General features: G+C 36.6%; 1 protein-coding gene across 1 annotated transcript; it reads left to right on the top strand.

Moving 5' to 3' along the window:
• The first annotated feature begins 9,072 nt into the window (after positions 1-9,072).
• tmed7 (transmembrane p24 trafficking protein 7) lies at positions 9,073-19,177 on the top strand. Its single transcript, XM_026925257.3, has 4 exons — positions 9,073-9,188; positions 9,520-9,744; positions 16,854-17,099; positions 17,299-19,177. The coding sequence occupies exons 2-4, from the start codon at positions 9,571-9,573 to the stop codon at positions 17,533-17,535; spliced, it is 657 nt and encodes a 218-aa protein (XP_026781058.1). The 5' UTR covers positions 9,073-9,188; positions 9,520-9,570; the 3' UTR covers positions 17,536-19,177.
• The last annotated feature ends 228 nt before the right edge of the window (positions 19,178-19,405 follow it).

Here is a 19,405-nt window from a genome sequence, read left to right as displayed (position 1 = left end):
CTGCTAATATTAGCAAAAGTTAGTTATTGACTTCCTCCTGATGAAACATCCTATACAGTATATATTGACTAAATTAACTTTTTGGTCATTAATATATACTTTATGCACAACAATCCTCAATGATAAAGTGAAAACCCTTTTTTAGAATTTTTTTTTTTTTTAATTTATTAAAAGTCATAAACTGAAATATGTCATTTAGCTAAATATTCAGGTCCTTGGCTAAGGCACTCCAAATTGAGCTCAGGTGCATCCTGTTCACTTTGATTATCATGAGATGTATCTAGAACTTGACTAGAGTCCACCTGTGGCAAATTCAATTTATTGGACATGATTTAGAAAGGCACATACCTTTGTGTATAAGGTCCCACAGTCCACCGTGCATGTCAGACCAAAAACTAAGCCATGAAGTCCAAGTTGTGACAAAATGGCTCTGGGCAAGGGTAAAAAAAAAAAAACATTTTTAAAGCTTTGATTGCTCCCAGAAGCACAGTGGGCACCATCATTGTAAAAATGGCAGAAGTTGGCCCTACCAAGACTCTTCCTAGACCTGGCTGTCAGACCAAACTTGGTAATCAGGCTAGAAGGGCCTTGTTTAGGTAGGTGACCAAAAAACTTGACCAGAGCTTCAGAAGCCCTCCGCTGAGATCCTGCTGTAAGGACAACCATCTCAGAAATATTCAATTCAATTCAATTTTTTTTTTATAGAGCTTTTAACAATGTGCATTGTCACAAAACAGCTTTACAGAAATATAGAAATTCCAGATGAAAATTTTGAATTTATAAATTTATCCCTAATGATCACGCTAGAAGTGATGGTGGCAAGGAAAAATCCCTGAGATGATATGAGGAAGAAACTTTGAGAGGAACCAGACTCATAAGGGAACCCATCCTAGTCTGGGTGACACTGGATAGTGCAATTGTAAATAATTTCCCTTCTGGAACTGTATACTATATAGTCAAAAAGTGCAATTGTGTAACCATGACTTGTGAGCTTATAAGCAGCTTACGAATATGAGCATCAGAGTTATTTCTGAATTCATTATAGTTTTAACATGAAGTCTATTTTTTTGATGTTATTCAATGATGGAGACTTGAATGCAAAAATGTTCATAGCAGTTGCAGTCCTAAGGCTATCGTAGCAGATCTGCAATTGCAATCTTAAGTAATCTTTATGTTTTCTAAGTGGTAAAATTCTCTATGCCCATGAACCTTCCAAATCTGTTCCTTTACCTAAGAAAAAAATTAACAAAAAGCTTGACTAAACAAATATGTTTTCAGCCTTAAACACTGAAGGCTGTTCCATAACTGTGGGGCTTTGTAAAAGAAAGCTCTATCCCCTGCTGTACCTTCACTATTTGAGGTACCAACAAAGAGCCTGCACCTGCTGATCAAAGTAGATCATAAAAAAACAGACGTTCGCTCAGGAACTGTGGCATGAGACCATTCAGTGCTTTATAGGTCAATAGTAGTATTTTATAATGAATACAAAATTTGATTGGGAGCCAATGCAGTGTGGATAAGATAGGGGTGATGTGGTCATGTCTTCTTGTTCTAGTAAGGACTCTAGCTGCTACATTCTGGACTAAATGCAGCTTGTTTATGCACCAACTAGAATATCCAGACAGCAAGGCATTACAGTAATCCAACCCAGAGGTAAAAAAGCATGAACTAGTTTTTCTGCATTGTGTAGTGACATTATATTTATTATTTTAGCAATATTTCTGAGATGAAACAAGGCTATCCTAGTAATATTATCTACATGAGCTTCAAATGAAAGACTGGAGTCAGTAATCATGCCAAAGTCTTTTACTGCTGCATATGATGAAAGAGAAAGGCCATCCAGAGAAAGTATAATCATAATCAGAAAGCTCACTTCTGGCTGCTTGTACAAGTACTTCTGTCTTGTTAGAATTAAGTAGAAGGCAGTTTTTTGTAGAGTGACTAAACAGAAGTGACTCTTGAATAAAAGTACAAAAATTGAACTCTTTAGACTGATCTCCAAGCACTACATCTAAAAAAAAAAAAAAAAAAGGCACTGCTCATCAACTGGCTAACTACAGTGAAGCATGGTGGGAAGGATTAATTCTGCCAAACACAGAGAAGTCTTTGAAGAAAACCTGTTCCAGAGTGCAAATAACCTCAAACTGATGCAAAGGGTCACCTTTCAGCACAACAATGACCTGAAGCATACAGCCAAGACATCACTGAAGTGGCTTTGGGGCAAGTCTCCGAGTGGCTCAGCCAAAACCCAGACTTCAACCCCACTGAATGGCTGTGGAGAGACATAAACATGGCAGTTCACAGACACTCCCCGTCTAATCTGATTGAGCTTGAGAGCATGTGCCAGGAAAACTGCCCAAAGCCAGGTGTACAAAGTTTGTAGAGACCTATCCAAGAAGATTGTAATTGCTGCCAAAGGAACTTCTACAGAGTACTGAAAAATGAGTCTGAACAATATTAATTCATTTGCAGAAATTTCTAAAAACCTGTGTTCACTTTATCATTATGGGTTATTATGTGTATGTTGCAGTAAATTCAATCCATTTTAAATTAAATGTATAACACAAAAACTGAGTCTGAATACTTTCTCAAGCCATGGTATATGGGACAGGAACCTGAAGCGACAGGTTCACCAAAACAGGACCTAGTGTTTTTCCAATCTTTAACTATCCAGTTTTGGTAAACTTGTGCCCATTGTAACTTCAGACTCCTGTTCTTGGCTGACAGGAGTGGAACCTGATGTGGTCCCCTGCTGCACTCGCCAATCCACCTCAGGTTTCTATGTCTTATGCATTCTGCAATGCTTTTCTGTTCAGCACATTTGTAAAGAATGTTTCTTTGCGTTACAGTAGATATTCTCCTCTGACCTCTTTCATCAACAAGATCTTTCTTCCCAAAGAACTGCTGCTCCCTGGATGTTTTTTGGTTTTTACAAATAATGGTGTGGATAAAATCCATAGCCATCTTTCACCTCTATTTATAACTGCAAAAGGAAGTTCTGGAAAGAAAAAAAAGGAGGGCAGAAGTATAAAAAGATGTTTGCATAGAGGCAACTGCACCTGCTGGGTAAGTGGGGAAGGCCGTAAGAAGAATGGCTTCCCTTAGCAGGGACTGAGAAAAGTCTAGCTGTGATTTTGTGACGCTGTAACTGTTCTCAGCGTAGATGTGCTCACTTGTAGAATTGCGCATACTAAGCGGTTAATAGGAAAGCTGTGTCACAGATGTCACTCTTTCATTTAGGTTCCATGGTGCTGAGTTGAGTGTGGCAGCTGAAGAAAAGCAACTCATTTGCACTTAACTGGGTGTCCAATATATTTCTCTGGAAGTGTGATTCAGAATATAGGCAACAAACCAGCACCTCCCTCTGCTGAGTCAGCAAATGAAGCAGAGGCCATTGATGTGTTGACCCGCTGAATCATAACGTGAAATTTAGTTAACCAATCTGCTCTCTAGCTGCTATACAGTATACTCTGTTCTGCAATAATGTATGACTGCTCTTTGGCCTCTGGTTCCTCCAGAGGTTATTCACAATTTTTGTGATGCATAGAAATGTAGATTAAGTTAGAAAAAAATTTATTAGTTATAAATCTATTAGTTTTTTTCACTACCAGTCCAGACATGAAAACACAACAACACATGTGTTTGGTGACTTTCCTGCTCACTTCTTTTTTTTCCTGTTCTCTTGCTACAAAAGAGACCTTTTTTTAAAGATTTTTACAATATTTTATTATCAGTGATCACCCAATCAACCCCTCCTCTACACCTCGGGGCAAATATTAATTTCCTATTAAAAAAAAATAAAAAATCTGATGTTAATGTCTCCCTTCAGCTCCTGCTATGGAGATTTCAGCCTTTCGCATGATAACCTTTTGAAAATACACCATGTCTTACATGCTCCAGTGACTATGGCTGAGTAACAGAGATTGTTGGGATAGAAGGAGCTCAAATTCATTCGATAATATATATAATATATAATATAATATATATTCTGGGAAATAGGTTTTATTTAATTTCCATCATTAATTCTTGATTCTGGGTAAAATGAACAGTGAACAATCAATCATGATGATCAGGAGGTTGTGTTTGATGTCACATTTAAACCTTACTGTCTACCACAGCAGTGGATCAAATCCAAAGTTGCATAAGACTCTGGAAAGGACGGCATGGAACGTGCTGGTTTGCAATTACTATAAATATTTTTCTAGCTAGGTCAATATTCCCAAGAACCTTGATCCAAGTTGGAGTGAACATTCAGTCACATATCAAATCACGTTGTCACATTATCGGCTGTTTTTATTTGCCAAATGTGGAGGGAATTGTGGGAGCATTTTAAGATATACGCATTAAACCATACACACATAAGACTTGTTACATAAAACTATACAAAACAAAGAGCATGGTCACATTCTAACAACCAGAGCTCTTTTTGTGAGATCTTACAGGAAATGTGATTTAAATATTTGTCACTGTTTTTATTTATCCCACATAATTCAACCCCTTAAACTCTCTGCTTATTATTCAGTAATTCATCTTGATGCATATTATTTAGTAACAACAATAAATTATTCAGTAACTACAGTTTCTCTCTCTCTCTCTCTCTCTCTCTCTCTATATATATATATATATATATATAGAGAGAGAGAGAGAGAGAGAGAGAGAGAAAGGAATGCAAGTCTGCCCCACTGATCTTAAGCATATAAGGGGTTCCATAGTGCAGTGGTTACTTTTTAAATGATATATAATTGTCCATTTGTATCAGTGAGTAATTGTTGTTGATAGTGTAGCTTATAAGTTATAACATCTCTCTTCTAGACAGAAAAAAATTTTGTTTACATGCTGCTGCGATACACAGTGTGCTTTCTACTGTGCTTTATCACATTTAAACACCAGTTGTGAAAATACCCATAAAATGTAATTGCTATGTTTATCTACTAAGCCCTTTCATGTGGAGCTCGGAAAGAAGCAGCTTGGGCTTGGTGAGTAGAACTTTTTTCCTACACGTGAAAACAGTGTTCTTATTGCCTTTCCCCTTTTTATTACCATTACTGAACAACAGAAATAAACCAAAAATAAGCTCCATTGACAGCTTGTTGTCAGAAGGAGTAAGTTAGTTACCCAATGTGCCATGCTAATCAACAGAACAAACATTCTGTATTGCAAACCAGGACTTCTGCAAAACATATTATTTTTTATAGATATAGTTATTATAGTCATAAATGTGCAGAACATAACCAGCCAAATATCTGTTATAGTGATCATTGCATAGCTCAAAAGTATGACCAGAAGATGACCAGTTTATTTGAAAACATGGGCCTTACCAATTATTCTTTAAAGGAAGGAAACACTTGATGATTAGTCAAGAATCAGTTCCAGACTAAAAATGGTCGACCCAAAATCCACAAATGCATAATCAAAAAGTGCAATATGTTAATGTGATTGTACCTGTAAAACAAACACAAACCCTACGATGTAGAGTTTTATTCCAGAGCCAGTAAAAAAGACACAAATATACAGTAGCTTATATATTTTTGATATGTGCTAGTGAACACAACAGAACTTCAGATCTATAAAATATTAACACACTTCTGGGAAATAGTGTGTGTGTGTGTGTGTGTGTGTGTGTGTGTGTGTGTGTGTGTGTGTGTGTGTGTGTGCGTGCGCATGCGTGCGTGTGTGTGTGTGTTGAAATTTTTCATCTTCATCCTGGAGGGCAAATAAGCAAAAGTTAGACATCTGCATTTGACATCTTAGAATGTGCCTGAGGTTAATGATCACGTGGTGTAAAGCAGGTCATGAAGTTCAGTATAGGCAAATCAGTATTATAGTAGACGTATTATGATTCCTATTACTCATGCTTATTTATTTACCTTCCCTATAACATTAACATAAAATTTTAACCTGCATCATCAAAATCACCAAAGAGTTATTAAGAACAGCTATAAAATTCTCAGTTATTTTTCCCACAACTTCTCACTTTTCCTCCCACATTATTTATTATTACTTAACCACACAGAAAACATATGATCAAGTATTTTTTCTGTCGTTGTCAGAATTTTTTATTTTGTTTTTAGCATTTGTATTCTCCTGTTGTATCAGTACTCTGTACAATTACTGAAAAAATGTAACATTCTGTTTGTAACTCAGCGTTTAAAAAATTCATTTAAGGGTAAATCAACAAATTAAAAACAACACAAACTAAAGAAAAATGATTACATCATTAATACTTATCATATAGTACATGTACTGTAACGATACAAATTGTTAGTGTTTTTTTGGTTTTTTTGGTTGTTTTGTGCTCTGATTGACAAAGTGTTCTTGTTAGAAGGAGTGCTGTGTTTTAATTTATTTGGAGATGTGGTTGTGGTATTTTGATAGTTGTAGTGCATTTTGGCTATGAAATGAACTGATTTGCTGAGCTGTGTGTTTGTGCAGAAAAAGTGAGCTTAGTAGTGACTAATGCTCCTAACCAATTAAAAAAACTGTAATAATTTATGTTACAGTCTAGAGCCTAGTTCTTCTTTAGATTTCTTCTTCATGTGTCAGGGATTTTTTCCTTGCCACTGTCACCTCTGCCTTGTTCATCAGGGATCAAAAACCAACACTACACCCAGATTTCCGTAAACCTGCTCTGCTCTGTTACAATGTCTGTTGTTAAAAATGCTATACAAATAAAATTGAATTGAATTGTACTGTATGGGCTGATTTGTGGTTTGTTTGTGGTGTAATATTCCTGCACAAACGCTGAACATTCACTGTTGCCCTTTTTTAAGTTTTGTTTTAATTCAATATTCTATTATATATACTTTGCTAACTGCTATCAATTTATTTGAAATCCAATATTCTATCCATTTGGTTTAAAACTAATCATGTTTTGACACATAGTATGTAAACATTTGCAAACTGAGCTGTAGAGATACAAAGTATTGCTGGAAAAAGGGTTGAAAAATTTATGCAAAAATTTTGAAGACTACATTCATTTTGTGGCAAAAAAAAAATAAAAATGTTTCCCACATGCTGGGAAACTTATTTCACATAAGGAAAGCCTGTAGTACTCTGAAAGTACTGGAACAGCAAGGTTTTTGCTTGTTTTTGCTACACACTGAAGACATTTGGGTTTGAGATCAAAAGATGAATATGAGACAATAGTGGGCTCACTAATTTTTATTGATGATGTAACTAATGATGGTAGCAACAGAATGAATTCACAAGTCTACAGAAACATTCTGTCTGCCAGTTTACAGAGAAATGCATCCAGTCTAATTGGGAGGAACTTCATCATGCAGCAGGACAATGACCCAAAAAAAACACTGCCAACACAACAAAGCACTGCATCAGGGGAAAAAAGTGGAAGGTTTTAGACTGGACAAGTCAATCACCAGACCTTAACTTAACTGAGCATGCATTTCACCTCCTGAAATGGAGACTGTTGGGAAACAAACCTTGAAACCTTGCCCTGAAACAAACAAAAACTGAAAGAAGCTGCAGTACAAACCCAGAAAAGCTTCACAAAAGAAGAATGCAATAGTTTGGTGATGTCAGTGGGTCACAGGCTTATTACAAGCAAGGGAGTAGTAGCAAGCCAACCAAATATTAAGTTTTATTTACTTTATTTTCAGACTATCTGTTTCAATACTTTTGCTCACCTAAAAATCAGGTGGTCTGCCTCCAGAAGTGCCATGTTCTAAGTTGTTTAACACATATAAATGTAAATATCAGTACATGAAAGCTGAAATTTTGATCTATCGTCTCATATTCATCTTTTGTTCTCAAACCCAAATGTCTTGAAGAATGAATTGGCTTTGCTGTAAAAATACTTCAGAGGGGACTGTATATGTAATAGACAATGGCAAAATTAGATCATGTGATGGGTTTTCTCATTCCACCACACATTTATCCATCACCATGTTGACATTCGGCTGTGGACATATTCAGAGTAAGTTCGAATATTTTTTAATATTAAAGTTAATTACTGGCCCTTGTATTTACCTACTGTGTTTGATTATGCCACCAAAAATGATTAGTGTGTCTGTGAACTAATGAAACTCCCAGAAGCACAGAGTTAATTTTTCAACTGACAAGATATGATCTAGTCATTTCTAGGTGAAATTGGGCATGTCATGGTGCTGTGTGTTTGTCTAAAATCAGTGTAGGTGATAAGTCTACTTTGCAACGGATGTAGTGCTCATTTCACTGCGTCTCTGATGCATGTATAGTTAAAGAATAGTGTAGATATTCTGCCATCTAGTGGTGTGTGAAATAGGTTTACAATTCTCACATCAAGTTTTATAGCTGTGTATATTCATAGCTAAATGTATTAATATACTACTACTACTACTAACACTACTACTACTGCTGCTACTACTACCACCTCTATTAGTGCTACTACCACTACACTGCTAATACTACCTCTACTCCTCCTGCTGCTGCTACTGGTACTACTACTACTACTGCTGCTGCTTCTACTATTGCTACTAATACTACTACACTCCTAATACTACATCTATTAATTCTGCTGCTACTAATAATACTACTACTGCTACTGCTGTTGCTACTACTGGTCCTCCTCCTACTACTACTACACTGCTAATACTACCTCTACTACTGTTAGTCCTACTAATACTACTGCCACTACTACCTCTATTAATGCTACTACTACTACTACCATTACTATTACTGCTGCTACTACTACTAATACTACTACTGCTACTGCTGCTGCTACTACTGGTCCTCCTACTACTAATTATAATGCTAATACTATTAGTAGTATTACTACTACTACTACTACTATTGCTACTCCTACTGCTGCTACTTATGAGAACATTAGGGCAACGTTCTATAACTATAATGTGCTATAAAACGTGAACGTTAGATTTCCATAAAGAAACCTTTTCTAGGAAAACCAGACTAGTTTTTAAAAAGATGTCTGAATGTGTTTGAAACAGTAACTGCTGGCTGGTAATATTAACAAACTTTCCACTTGGACCGGTATGTTTTTTTTGCAATAACGCCACACCAGTAGGTGGCGGTAAAGCATTTACGTGTTAGCATGAAATTGTCCGAAGACGGTGAAGAAAATAACACCTTGCATTCAGACGTGGACCAGTTAGGTCATACGTCACTACGTACGTACGTGCGTGCTATGTCATCGCCACCGGTGCACTTCCTTCATCCGGGTAGAAGGTTTGTTGGTGAGATAAGCTTCATTACTTAAAAAAAAAACGAAAAGAAAAGAAAAATAATTTGTTATCCTTTTTAATAAGCCGGTGAGATTATAACGTTATGTAGGTTTATGACATAACTGTTCTATATATAAACTCTTCAGTCATCTGTATTCCCGGTATTATGTGTCGGGTTTAGCCGACGTCAGTTGAGGATTAGCTTAGCAGGGAGTTTGTTCACTATGTAGCGCGAGCTAGGAGGAATTGTAAAAAGCTTCTCACTCAACATGACTGTGATTTACTAAAATATGTCTGACTACTAATGTGTTTTATTCTTTGTGGAATCCGGGGGGGTTTCCAGTTGCAGGTGCATCTGTGTATCTTCTGAAGTATCTTCACTCGGAAGTTAGCCATGATGCTCGGTGCCCGTGGGCTCAGTGTGCGTGTGTTGGTGCAGATGTTGTTTGCACAGCTGCTCTGGGGTCGTGTCTGGGGCTCCGAGCTCACCTTCGAGCTGCCAGATAACGCCAAGCAATGCTTCTACGAGGACATCACCATCGGGACTAAGTGCACCCTGGAGTTCCAGGTACGACACCAAAAACCAGGTGGCTCCCTAGATAAGTGCACTACATAGTGTATGATGAAATAATGCCTGCTGCACCACCTTTCTGAATCAGAATCAGAATCAGAATTAGCTTTATTCGCCAAGTGTGCGCGCAGACACACAAGGAATTTGTTGTGGTTTTCTTTAAGGTGCTCTTGGTACGTACATACATATCTTACATGAGAACAAAAAACATTTAAATAGTAAGACTTAACAGTAAAAAAAAAAAAAAAAAAGCTAGTGATGTCATAACCCCAGAATTATGATGGTCCATCAATACCAATACATAACCCTAGAATTATGATGGTCCTTCAATACCAATACATAACCCTAGAATTATGATGGACCATCAATACCAATACATAACCCCAGAATTATGATGGTCCTTCAATACCAATACATAACCCTAGAATTATGATGGACCATCAATACCAATACATAACCCCAGAATTATGATGGTCCTTCAATACCAATACATAACCCCAGAATTATGATGGGCCGTCAATATCAATACATAACCCCAGAATTATGATGGTCCTTCAATACCAATACATAACCCTAGAATTATGATGGACCATCAATACCAATACATAACCCCAGAATTATGATGGACCATCAATACCAATACATAACCCCAGAATTATGATGGTCCTTCAATACCAATACATAACCCCAGAATTATGATGGTCCTTCAATACCAATACATAACCCTAGAATTATGATGGTCCTTCAATACCAATACATAACCCTAGAATTATGATGGACCATCAATACCAATACATAACCCCAGAATTATGATGGACCATCAATACCAATACATAACCCCAGAATTATGATGGACCTTCAATACCAATACATAACCCCAGAATTATGATGGGCCGTCAATACCAATACATAACCCCAGAATTATGATGGTCCATCATTATCAATACATCTGAAGTGTCAATGCCTGATTTCAAACCACAGCAGAAACTGAAGTCCCACTTATCAAGCAGTCATTTACTAAAAACCTAGTGAATACTACCAATTAAAAGAAGATAAATATTTACATTTATGGCATTTGGCAGACGCCCTTATCCAGAGCGACTTACAAAAGTGCTTTGAAGTCTCTATCAATAAATACATTCTGATACTGGTTCGCTAGGTCACAAACTAAGAATATTATCAGTCCAAACATTCTGTTGGGGAGGTAATATAGTAACAAGCGCTCAGGCAATACAAAGTTTTTTTGTTGTTTTTTTTTTTTTAATATAAATACAGTGCTAATTTAGGTACTTTAGAAAGAGGGAAGTCTTTAGACGTCGTTTGAAGACTGACAGTGACTCAGCCGTTCGGACATCTAGGGGAAGTTCATTCCACCACCTAGGTGCCAGAACAGAGGAGAGTCTCGATGCATGCCTTCCTTGTACCCTGAGAGATGGTGGGACCAGTCGAGCAGTGCTAGAGGATCGGAGGGAGCGTGGTGCAGTGCTGGGTGTGATAAGTGCTTTGAGATAAGTGGGTGCTGGTTCGTTTTTGGCTTTGAAGGCAAGCATCAGTGTTTTAAATCTGATGCAGGCAGCTACGGGAAGCCAGTGGAGGGAGCGTAGCAGTGGGGTGGTGTGGGAGAACTTAGGAAGGTTGAAAACCAGTCGTGCAGCTGCATTCTGGATCAGTTGCAGAGGTGGAATGGTGCTTAGATGCAGACCTGCTTCTATTTTTATTTCTGTTAAGTATTTCTATTTGAAATACTTAACAGTGCTATAAAAAAGAACATAAGTAAGCATAGATTAGAATTACACAAGCGTTCAGACTGATTCTTGACATATAGTAGCCAGGAGACTGAGTGAGGATTAATGAGTGCTAGGCTTGTGCGATACTTCATTGTTTTTTACATAAGACTACATTGCCACAATATCCAGTGATGTTCATTCTGTTTATATTCTATTCTATTTTATTTTATTATATTATATTATATGGCCAGACCTTGCATTTTTTTGCGAAGGAGCTCCACAATTAAACATCAGAGGTTTTTTTCCTCCCTGGGTGATTCCATGTTAAATCAGAGGATTGTGGAAGAGGACTTGTCCACCACTCCATTTTAGATTTTTTTTTAATATTTGTTAGGACATGCATGAGAACAAAAACCCCATTTTTTTTTTTTTTTTTTTTTTTTTTTTTTTGCGCCAACTCTCACTCATTACGAAAAGGCAGCCATTGGCATATCTGCAATGATTTCAATTGATAAATGGCAAAAATGGCACTTTTTGGGGGGAACCTGATAAGATAAGTGAAACTTACAGATAAGTGAAAATTGGGTGTGTTATGCCACATTACAAAGAAATTACAGAAAAACTTTGTACATTTTGCCAAAATATCTACATGCAAATGTATAAAGTACAGTTAATAGATATTCAGTGTTCTTATTATTACTGCAAATTGGGGATTGCTTCATAAAATACAATAAAAGCACAATAAAAGCTCTTGTAATGGAATTGGGGCCACTGTAAACCAGGGTCAGATTTTGACTGCAGATGGTTTCTTTCAGTGGTGCACAGATAATGATTTAGGCACTGGCTTAATATTTGTTAGCAGGGCAGCGATTCAAGAACAGGACCAATCCATCAGTAAAAAAAAAACTGGGAGTTGAAAGCACCATTTCTGGTACATGTAGTCATCACAGATTCATACCTGCTCCAAACAGTTTTAAAATGTTCAGGCTATTGGGTGATGAAACATCCACCATCATTTCACTGCAAAAATCTGGTACTGCAGTCACTGTGTCTGATCTCAAACCTGGACAGTATGCTGCTGTAGTTTATGATATGCAATGGTATCTTTTTTGTATAGGAGTTGAAAATCGAGGCATTAAATGTTTGCATCGTTGTAAACTAGGACACAATGTATCCTGGCCAGAGCAAAAGGAAGAATGCTGGCTGCCATTCGTTTAAAAAAAAAAAAAAAAAAAAAAAAAAACATTTTGACTACTTTCAATCAATAAATAACCCAAACTGCCTAGTCACGGTAGTTATGAAATCTTTCTTTCATTCCTTATTAGGGACCTGTTTTGGATGCTGGTATTATTTATATCATAGCAGTAACAACCGCATGGAACTGAACTAACATTTTCAGTTTGTTAGGTTGTGTCCTCCCAGGTATTTGGGTAGTTAGAAATGTTACAACTTTTTATAGTTTAGAATTTGCTGTTTGAACATTTGACCAGTGTTTTGTGCATACATACATTCCTGATTCTGGTCAGATAAAGCAAATTTTAGGTAGAATTTTGAGGTTGTCCACTAACAGCCATGTACCATTGTCGCTAAATTAATATTGTTGCAGCCTTATGGGTGACTTTCCTTAAGCCGTGCTCAATTTGAAAGGACATTCTGTTTTTGGTTCTTATATATACTTGTTTATATATACTCGTTTAGCTAGAAATGGTTTATCAAGTGTGAAACAGTTATTCCAAATCGCTATCTACAGTTCAGTGTTTTATATTTATATGTGCATTCCTGTACAAAAAATTGGCAAAATGTGCAAAGATAAGAGATTGTTTGTTTCTTTACAAATTTGGCGTAACACAATTTTCACTTAGGCCTATTTGTAAGATGAAGTGAGGCTAAATGTCTCATAAAATTTGTAGACTGATATAATTTGACAGAAGTAGGGTCCTAGGGGGTCAATCATGGGTATTGTCATTTATTGTTGAAATCGTTACAGATATGCCAGGTTTGATTGTTATGATTCTGATTCTACGTCTAAAATGAAATAAATATACCAAGCTTTGTCTTTATAGCGTGTATCATGGCATGTTGCAGAGCGTGTCTGGGCTAAATTGTAAAATGGCTGCCGTTTCATACTGAGTGAGCTTTGATTAAAAAACTTTGAAAAATCAATGTATGATTGACTTGGCTGACATTAGACAGGTATATATTTAAAATCAGTTAACTATATTTTGACCAATATGGCTGACAATTTTGACCCTAAAACAGGACAAAATAGGCCTACAATGAAGGGTCGGATCTAGCACTTAACAGATAATGTTAACATTTATGAAAATTAGAATGTGTTTAAGGAAAGTGTGGATTGTTTCCCCCTTTTCCTATGCTGGTTTAAGACACTTTAAGCAGCAGATCCTGTCCTTGTGGACGTTAGACAAGCAATTTTTAAAAACATTATATCAAAAATTTATTTTTTTAAAAAAAATTACTCTTAACTGTGCATTACTGCAGAATCAGCTAAATATCCACCATCCAGCTTAGTTTTTGCGATTTCTGCTGCCGGCATGCAGTTCCCGACTGCACAGCTGGTAATATTATTTATTTATTTTTTATTTTATTTTTTTAATGGTAAATCGTGAGAAATATTATACGATCCTTTTGAGCACTTGCTTGCACTAGTGCTCACCATACACAACTCCTGTAAACAGCATATTGAATACCATAGCTGTGCATTGTGGTCCTACGTGGTGTACTGATCACTCTCTGTGCATGAGTAAACACTATTTTTTTTCTTTTTCTTTTTTTTTTGCTCTTGTGTCAGTTCTGAGTTCCTTTTTCTGCTTGCAGTCACAGAAATGTGCAACCAGTTATTACTACCGCTACTGTGGAAAACTAGTACTGTTATTTTTATTTTATTTATTTTGTATCGACATGGTAATTCATTTCCACTGACATCACTAATTTATCAATAATTCCAAATCCAGTTCTGCAGGGCTGGAGTTCAGCACAGTTTGGTGATCTCTCTGCTTGAAGACACCTTTCAACTCGCCAGCTGAAAAGAGTTGCTCAGCACAATTAGCTAACAAACGCAAACCCAGGACTGTCTGTATCCTGGCTGAGTGTGTGTCGCATTTCCAATCACGTAATTCTACCTGTGAAAGTAGGTGGAATTTCTCTGCACATTATCAGGTGATAAGCGATGGGCATGAGTAATAAAATACTACTCGAGATTCAATACTTTAATCTTTAGTGAAAATATTACTTAGTTTATATGCAACAAAAACACAATGAGTGCTTTTTTTTTTTTTTCTATGGCTGAATTTTAAATGGCATTATACATTATTTGTGCACTAGGTAGGGCGTACATCTCCGTTACATTATACCCTGTGCAGGATACAAACAGTGAATAGGAAGCCATTTAGTAGTCAGTTTTACTAGCATCACGAGTAAGCAATGTAAAGTCAAGCGTAATAGTGAGATGAAAAGGTAATTGTGGGTAATAAAAATGAATGCCGATACAGTAACTTGTTGGCTAGAGCTGTGTGTTGCCTCTTAAACTTTGAAGCACGTTTAAAAAGAAGAAGGAACTTGGACAGATTACACTACTGCTACGCCTTTAGAGAAGTGCTTTCAGCCAGAGACGTTTCTGGGATGACGTTGTTCTGCACTACTTTTGACTCAACCCGTGTGTCCTGGCTTGTATGGTCCCTGGCCAGAAGAAGAAGCAGGTTCAGTGCTATTAGAGCAGGGAAATCACTGAGCTGTGCTGAACTCTAACCCTCCAGAGCTAGATTAAGGGATCCCTGACCTATGCAGTGCTGTCAGTGTGCACTGAGCAAACCCTATGATAAACAGTTCACCACCGGAGAGAGTTTACCATAAGGCAGTTGTCGGGTAGTCTGGGGCACTTGACACAGCCCAGAGGTGCCAAGCGTTATTCCTGTAGAGCCACCACCCAGAGTTTATCTCCAGCACACCCGCCTCTGATACTGAGATGCCACTGAAGGTCCTGATCAACTGGATCTGGGTCTATATCAGGGCTAGAGAACAGGGCTAGGATCATAACAGCTTTGAGGTTAGGCATACCACTGTGAAATAAGCAGACACAGAAATATAATGTATTTACAGTGGAAATATATCAACAGTAGGGTGCTGTTTTGTTTCTTTCTGAGCAGCTTTAGTCCTTAAAATGCTCTTATTGCTGAAGGTTGTCTTTTTCTGGGGGTTCAGGGTATTCTCAAATGTTTTACTTTCACAGTATTAAAAAAAAATTCACTGACCCCCTTGTGGTTGGAGATTAATGAGAACAATTCACCTAATCAAATATTAGGTACATTTTAGGCAGATGTGTAACACTGCGTTTATTTGCCAGTGCCATTTTGACATTAGATTTTTTTCCACTCACAGAATCCAAACCAGTTACACTGTATATAAAACTTTAAATGTCATTTTAGCAACCATTTATTCTGCTTTTATTACATGTAATTTTTTATGTTTTGCTGTTACTTTTAAGTTAGTATTAATTAAGCTAATAATAAGTTTATTTATAAAGGACTTTCATATATGTGGTAGCTATATATCAAATTGCTGTACAATCAAGTAGTAAAATTAAATGAAGAATAATGTAATAGAAATAAAAGATAATGTGGAAAAATATAAATATAAAATAAGCACAAGGAGTTAAAAAGGACATTACAGAAGTAATGGAATGGAATGTACAGAATCAAATAAAAGATGAAGTGAAAATGGTATAATAGTTAAATATGCATGAAAAGATAGGTACATATAAAAATGAAAAATGTGTAGAATTTTAAAATAATGAACAAAAATACAAGAACTATAAAACTAAATAACATCTGTATTATTATTGATATTGTTAATAGTGATCTACACTGTCAAAATAAAGAGTAGTAATAAAATCATGGACTTCCCTGATATCACAGACCCCTGGTAGTCCCCTGACCCCAATTAATAATCACAGGTGAGACTGACAAAACTAAGATAATTCCCTCCAGAAGGATGCTGTTAGTTTTAATATTGCCTGAACTGTGAGAAATAATGTTTAAAGTGGTAATGTCATCGGTCTGCTCTGTCGATGCAGGATTTTTTTTTTTCTATGACCTGTGTGTCAGCATTCCTATGACAACCCTACCATGAAAAAAATAAATAATGTGCACTTTGGCTGATTCCTTTTTTCAGAATGCTTTGTAGTGTCTATCAAAAACCATGTTTTTATGGTAGTACAAATAGGCCAGTGTCTAAAAGTACCATTAAGCTAAAAGCAAGCAAGGTTTTTGTTTGTTTGTTTGTTTGTTTGTTTTCCTAAGTGTCCAAAATGTCATTAGAATTTTATAAACTATTTGTGCACATGTGATTTTTTGTTCTGTATAGGTTGTCACTGGGGGCCACTACGATGTTGACTGTCGTCTGGAGGATCCGGACGGTACAGTTCTGTACAAAGAAATGAAGAAGCAGTATGATAGTTTCACGTTTACTGCTGCGAAAAATGGAACGTTCAAGATCTGCTTCAGCAATGAGTTCTCCACCTTCACACACAAGACTGTCTACTTTGACTTTCAAGTCGGTGATGATCCTCCACTCTTCCCCAACGAAAACCGAGTGACTGCACTAACTCAAGTACGTATTTAACAAGTCTAATGAAGAGGAGAGTTAGTACATGTAAGGGTTGTAATCAAGAAGAAGAATAATAACATGGTTAAATCGCTGATATTGTCTACTCAACAGCTACTTTGTGTAGCATAAGTCACTGATATCATTGATTTGTGTGTAGATTGCTGAGCATTTCTGACTCATATTCCTATTTTTTCTTTGTCAGATGGAATCTGCGTGTGTCTCCATCCATGAAGCCCTGAAGTCTGTGATCGATTATCAGACCCATTTCCGGCTGAGGGAGGCGCAGGGACGCAGCAGAGCAGAGGACCTGAACACCAGGGTGGCCTTCTGGTCCGTCGGGGAGGCGTTTATCCTCCTGGTGGTCAGCATCAGCCAGGTCGTCCTGCTCAGGAGCTTCTTTTCAGACAAGAAAACCACAACAACTCGCGTTGGATCCTAACATCTCCAAGTCATTGTTATTTTTGATCTCTCTCTCTCACGTATACACACACACACAAGGGACTAAAGGCTGCTGCCATAGTTCATTCTCCAATTTTAGAACTACATAGTTAATGTTTATTTAAAGATGTATCTGTTTGGCTTTACATCTTTTAGGCTTATGTATGGATTAACATTCAAATCCAACAAACGCTATTTTCAGTGGTAAGAAGCAAATCTTAATTTATTGCGTGGGTGTGTGTTTAATTTTTACACTGCTTTCTTTAATTTGTGACCGGGGGGGTGGGAGGAGCTACTTAACACACACTTAGCTCTGCCGATCTGTTAATGAATTTGTGACTCTTGTGGTGCTTAGAGATCAGCGGTAGGACTTCAGTATTAGATGAGTATCATAAAACACTTTCAAAAACACGTTAGAAGCACATTGGGATAACATTCTTATTGAAAGCAAAGTTAATTTTCATTTTTTCAGTTTAGTGCTTTGCATTTGGTTGCAAAACAAGTGTTAAGATTTTGGTGAGGGGTGTTTTTTTTTTTTTTTAAATTACCTGTAGAAGTTATTTTTGTTTAAGCATCTGCTTGCTGGTGCTCTGCTGTTACATTCTTATAAGAGGTTTATTCTGAACAGCTGTATTTCTGGCACATAATTAGCAGGTATTAAAATTCATGAACATCACATGAAAAAGGAATTTAATAAGCACCGACTTAAATTATAGAATCTTGAAGCATGATTTAGAAAGCAGGCATGAAAAGAAACTAATCATTCACTGATTTGTGTTAAAAAAAAAAAAAAGACTAAAACATAATGGTGGTCATTGATTCTATTTGCTCACAGTTAAACTTCACTGAGTATACACTCCAGACACTCCAGATGGTTTGGTATCAAGTTTTAGCAGAACATTCTGCTAAACAAAAAACAAAGGTTTTTGACTGTGTAAATAGACCGTTTCTGAGTGTCCAGTACCTTGCAGTTTCAAACATACCTGTCATCAGCTGTAAGGTAGTAGTCGAGTGTGTTGGGAACACTGAAAGCATGAAACTGCAGGGTAGATGGTCACAATGACTGTAAATGAAAACAGGAATTCCTACCCTGTGGCTGGAGAACTTGATTTGTAAGAAATATCAGTAACTAATCCAGTAAAAATGGAGCTGTATACATCAACTGATTTTGTCAAATGCATCCATCCATTGGGTCAAAAAAATAAAAAGTGACTGTATTTAGCTTGGATGGAAATGTGTACATTGATGTACTTGGGTATTTTGTGGTGAAAAATATAGTTTGCAATGAGTATGAGTTAGGCTAATAAAAATGATTTCCACCAGTAGTCCTGTTGGGTTAAGTGTGGGTTAAGTAGCAGATTTCAATTTGTTGACATGGTTGTATAAAGCATCATGTTCACAGATTCTTTCTTTCTTTCTTTTCTTTTTTTTTTTTTTTTTTATTAAACTGGCTTCACCATATTCTGTGTGCTAGCCTTGCCATGGGTTCTCTTTTTCTTTCATTTTCACAGTACATTTGTTTTTCTTCAGTTATCAAATTATATACAGATTTGTTCAGAGTTAACAAACTGCCCTGTTTTATCACATCCAGTGAAAAGAAAATGGTGAGATCTGGTGTACACAGTCAATAAATCTGTGAAACATTATCACGTCTTGCATGCTGTGTGAAGTGTCGCTGTACTGCTTTTTTGTTGCCACCAGGGGGCAGTGTGTCCAAATGTAGGTAAAACTGTTAGGAGGCACTTGTATATAAATCTATTTATAGCGTCCATAGAGGCCCTGTGTATATATATATATATATAAATATATATATATATATAAATATATAAATATAAATTTAATATATGAATTATAGTATATAAGTTTATATA

Source organism: Pangasianodon hypophthalmus, chromosome 8 (assembly GCF_027358585.1).
Source record: "Pangasianodon hypophthalmus isolate fPanHyp1 chromosome 8, fPanHyp1.pri, whole genome shotgun sequence".
Lineage (NCBI taxonomy): Eukaryota > Metazoa > Chordata > Actinopteri > Siluriformes > Pangasiidae > Pangasianodon > Pangasianodon hypophthalmus.
This window is presented reverse-complemented; position numbering and strand designations above follow the sequence as displayed.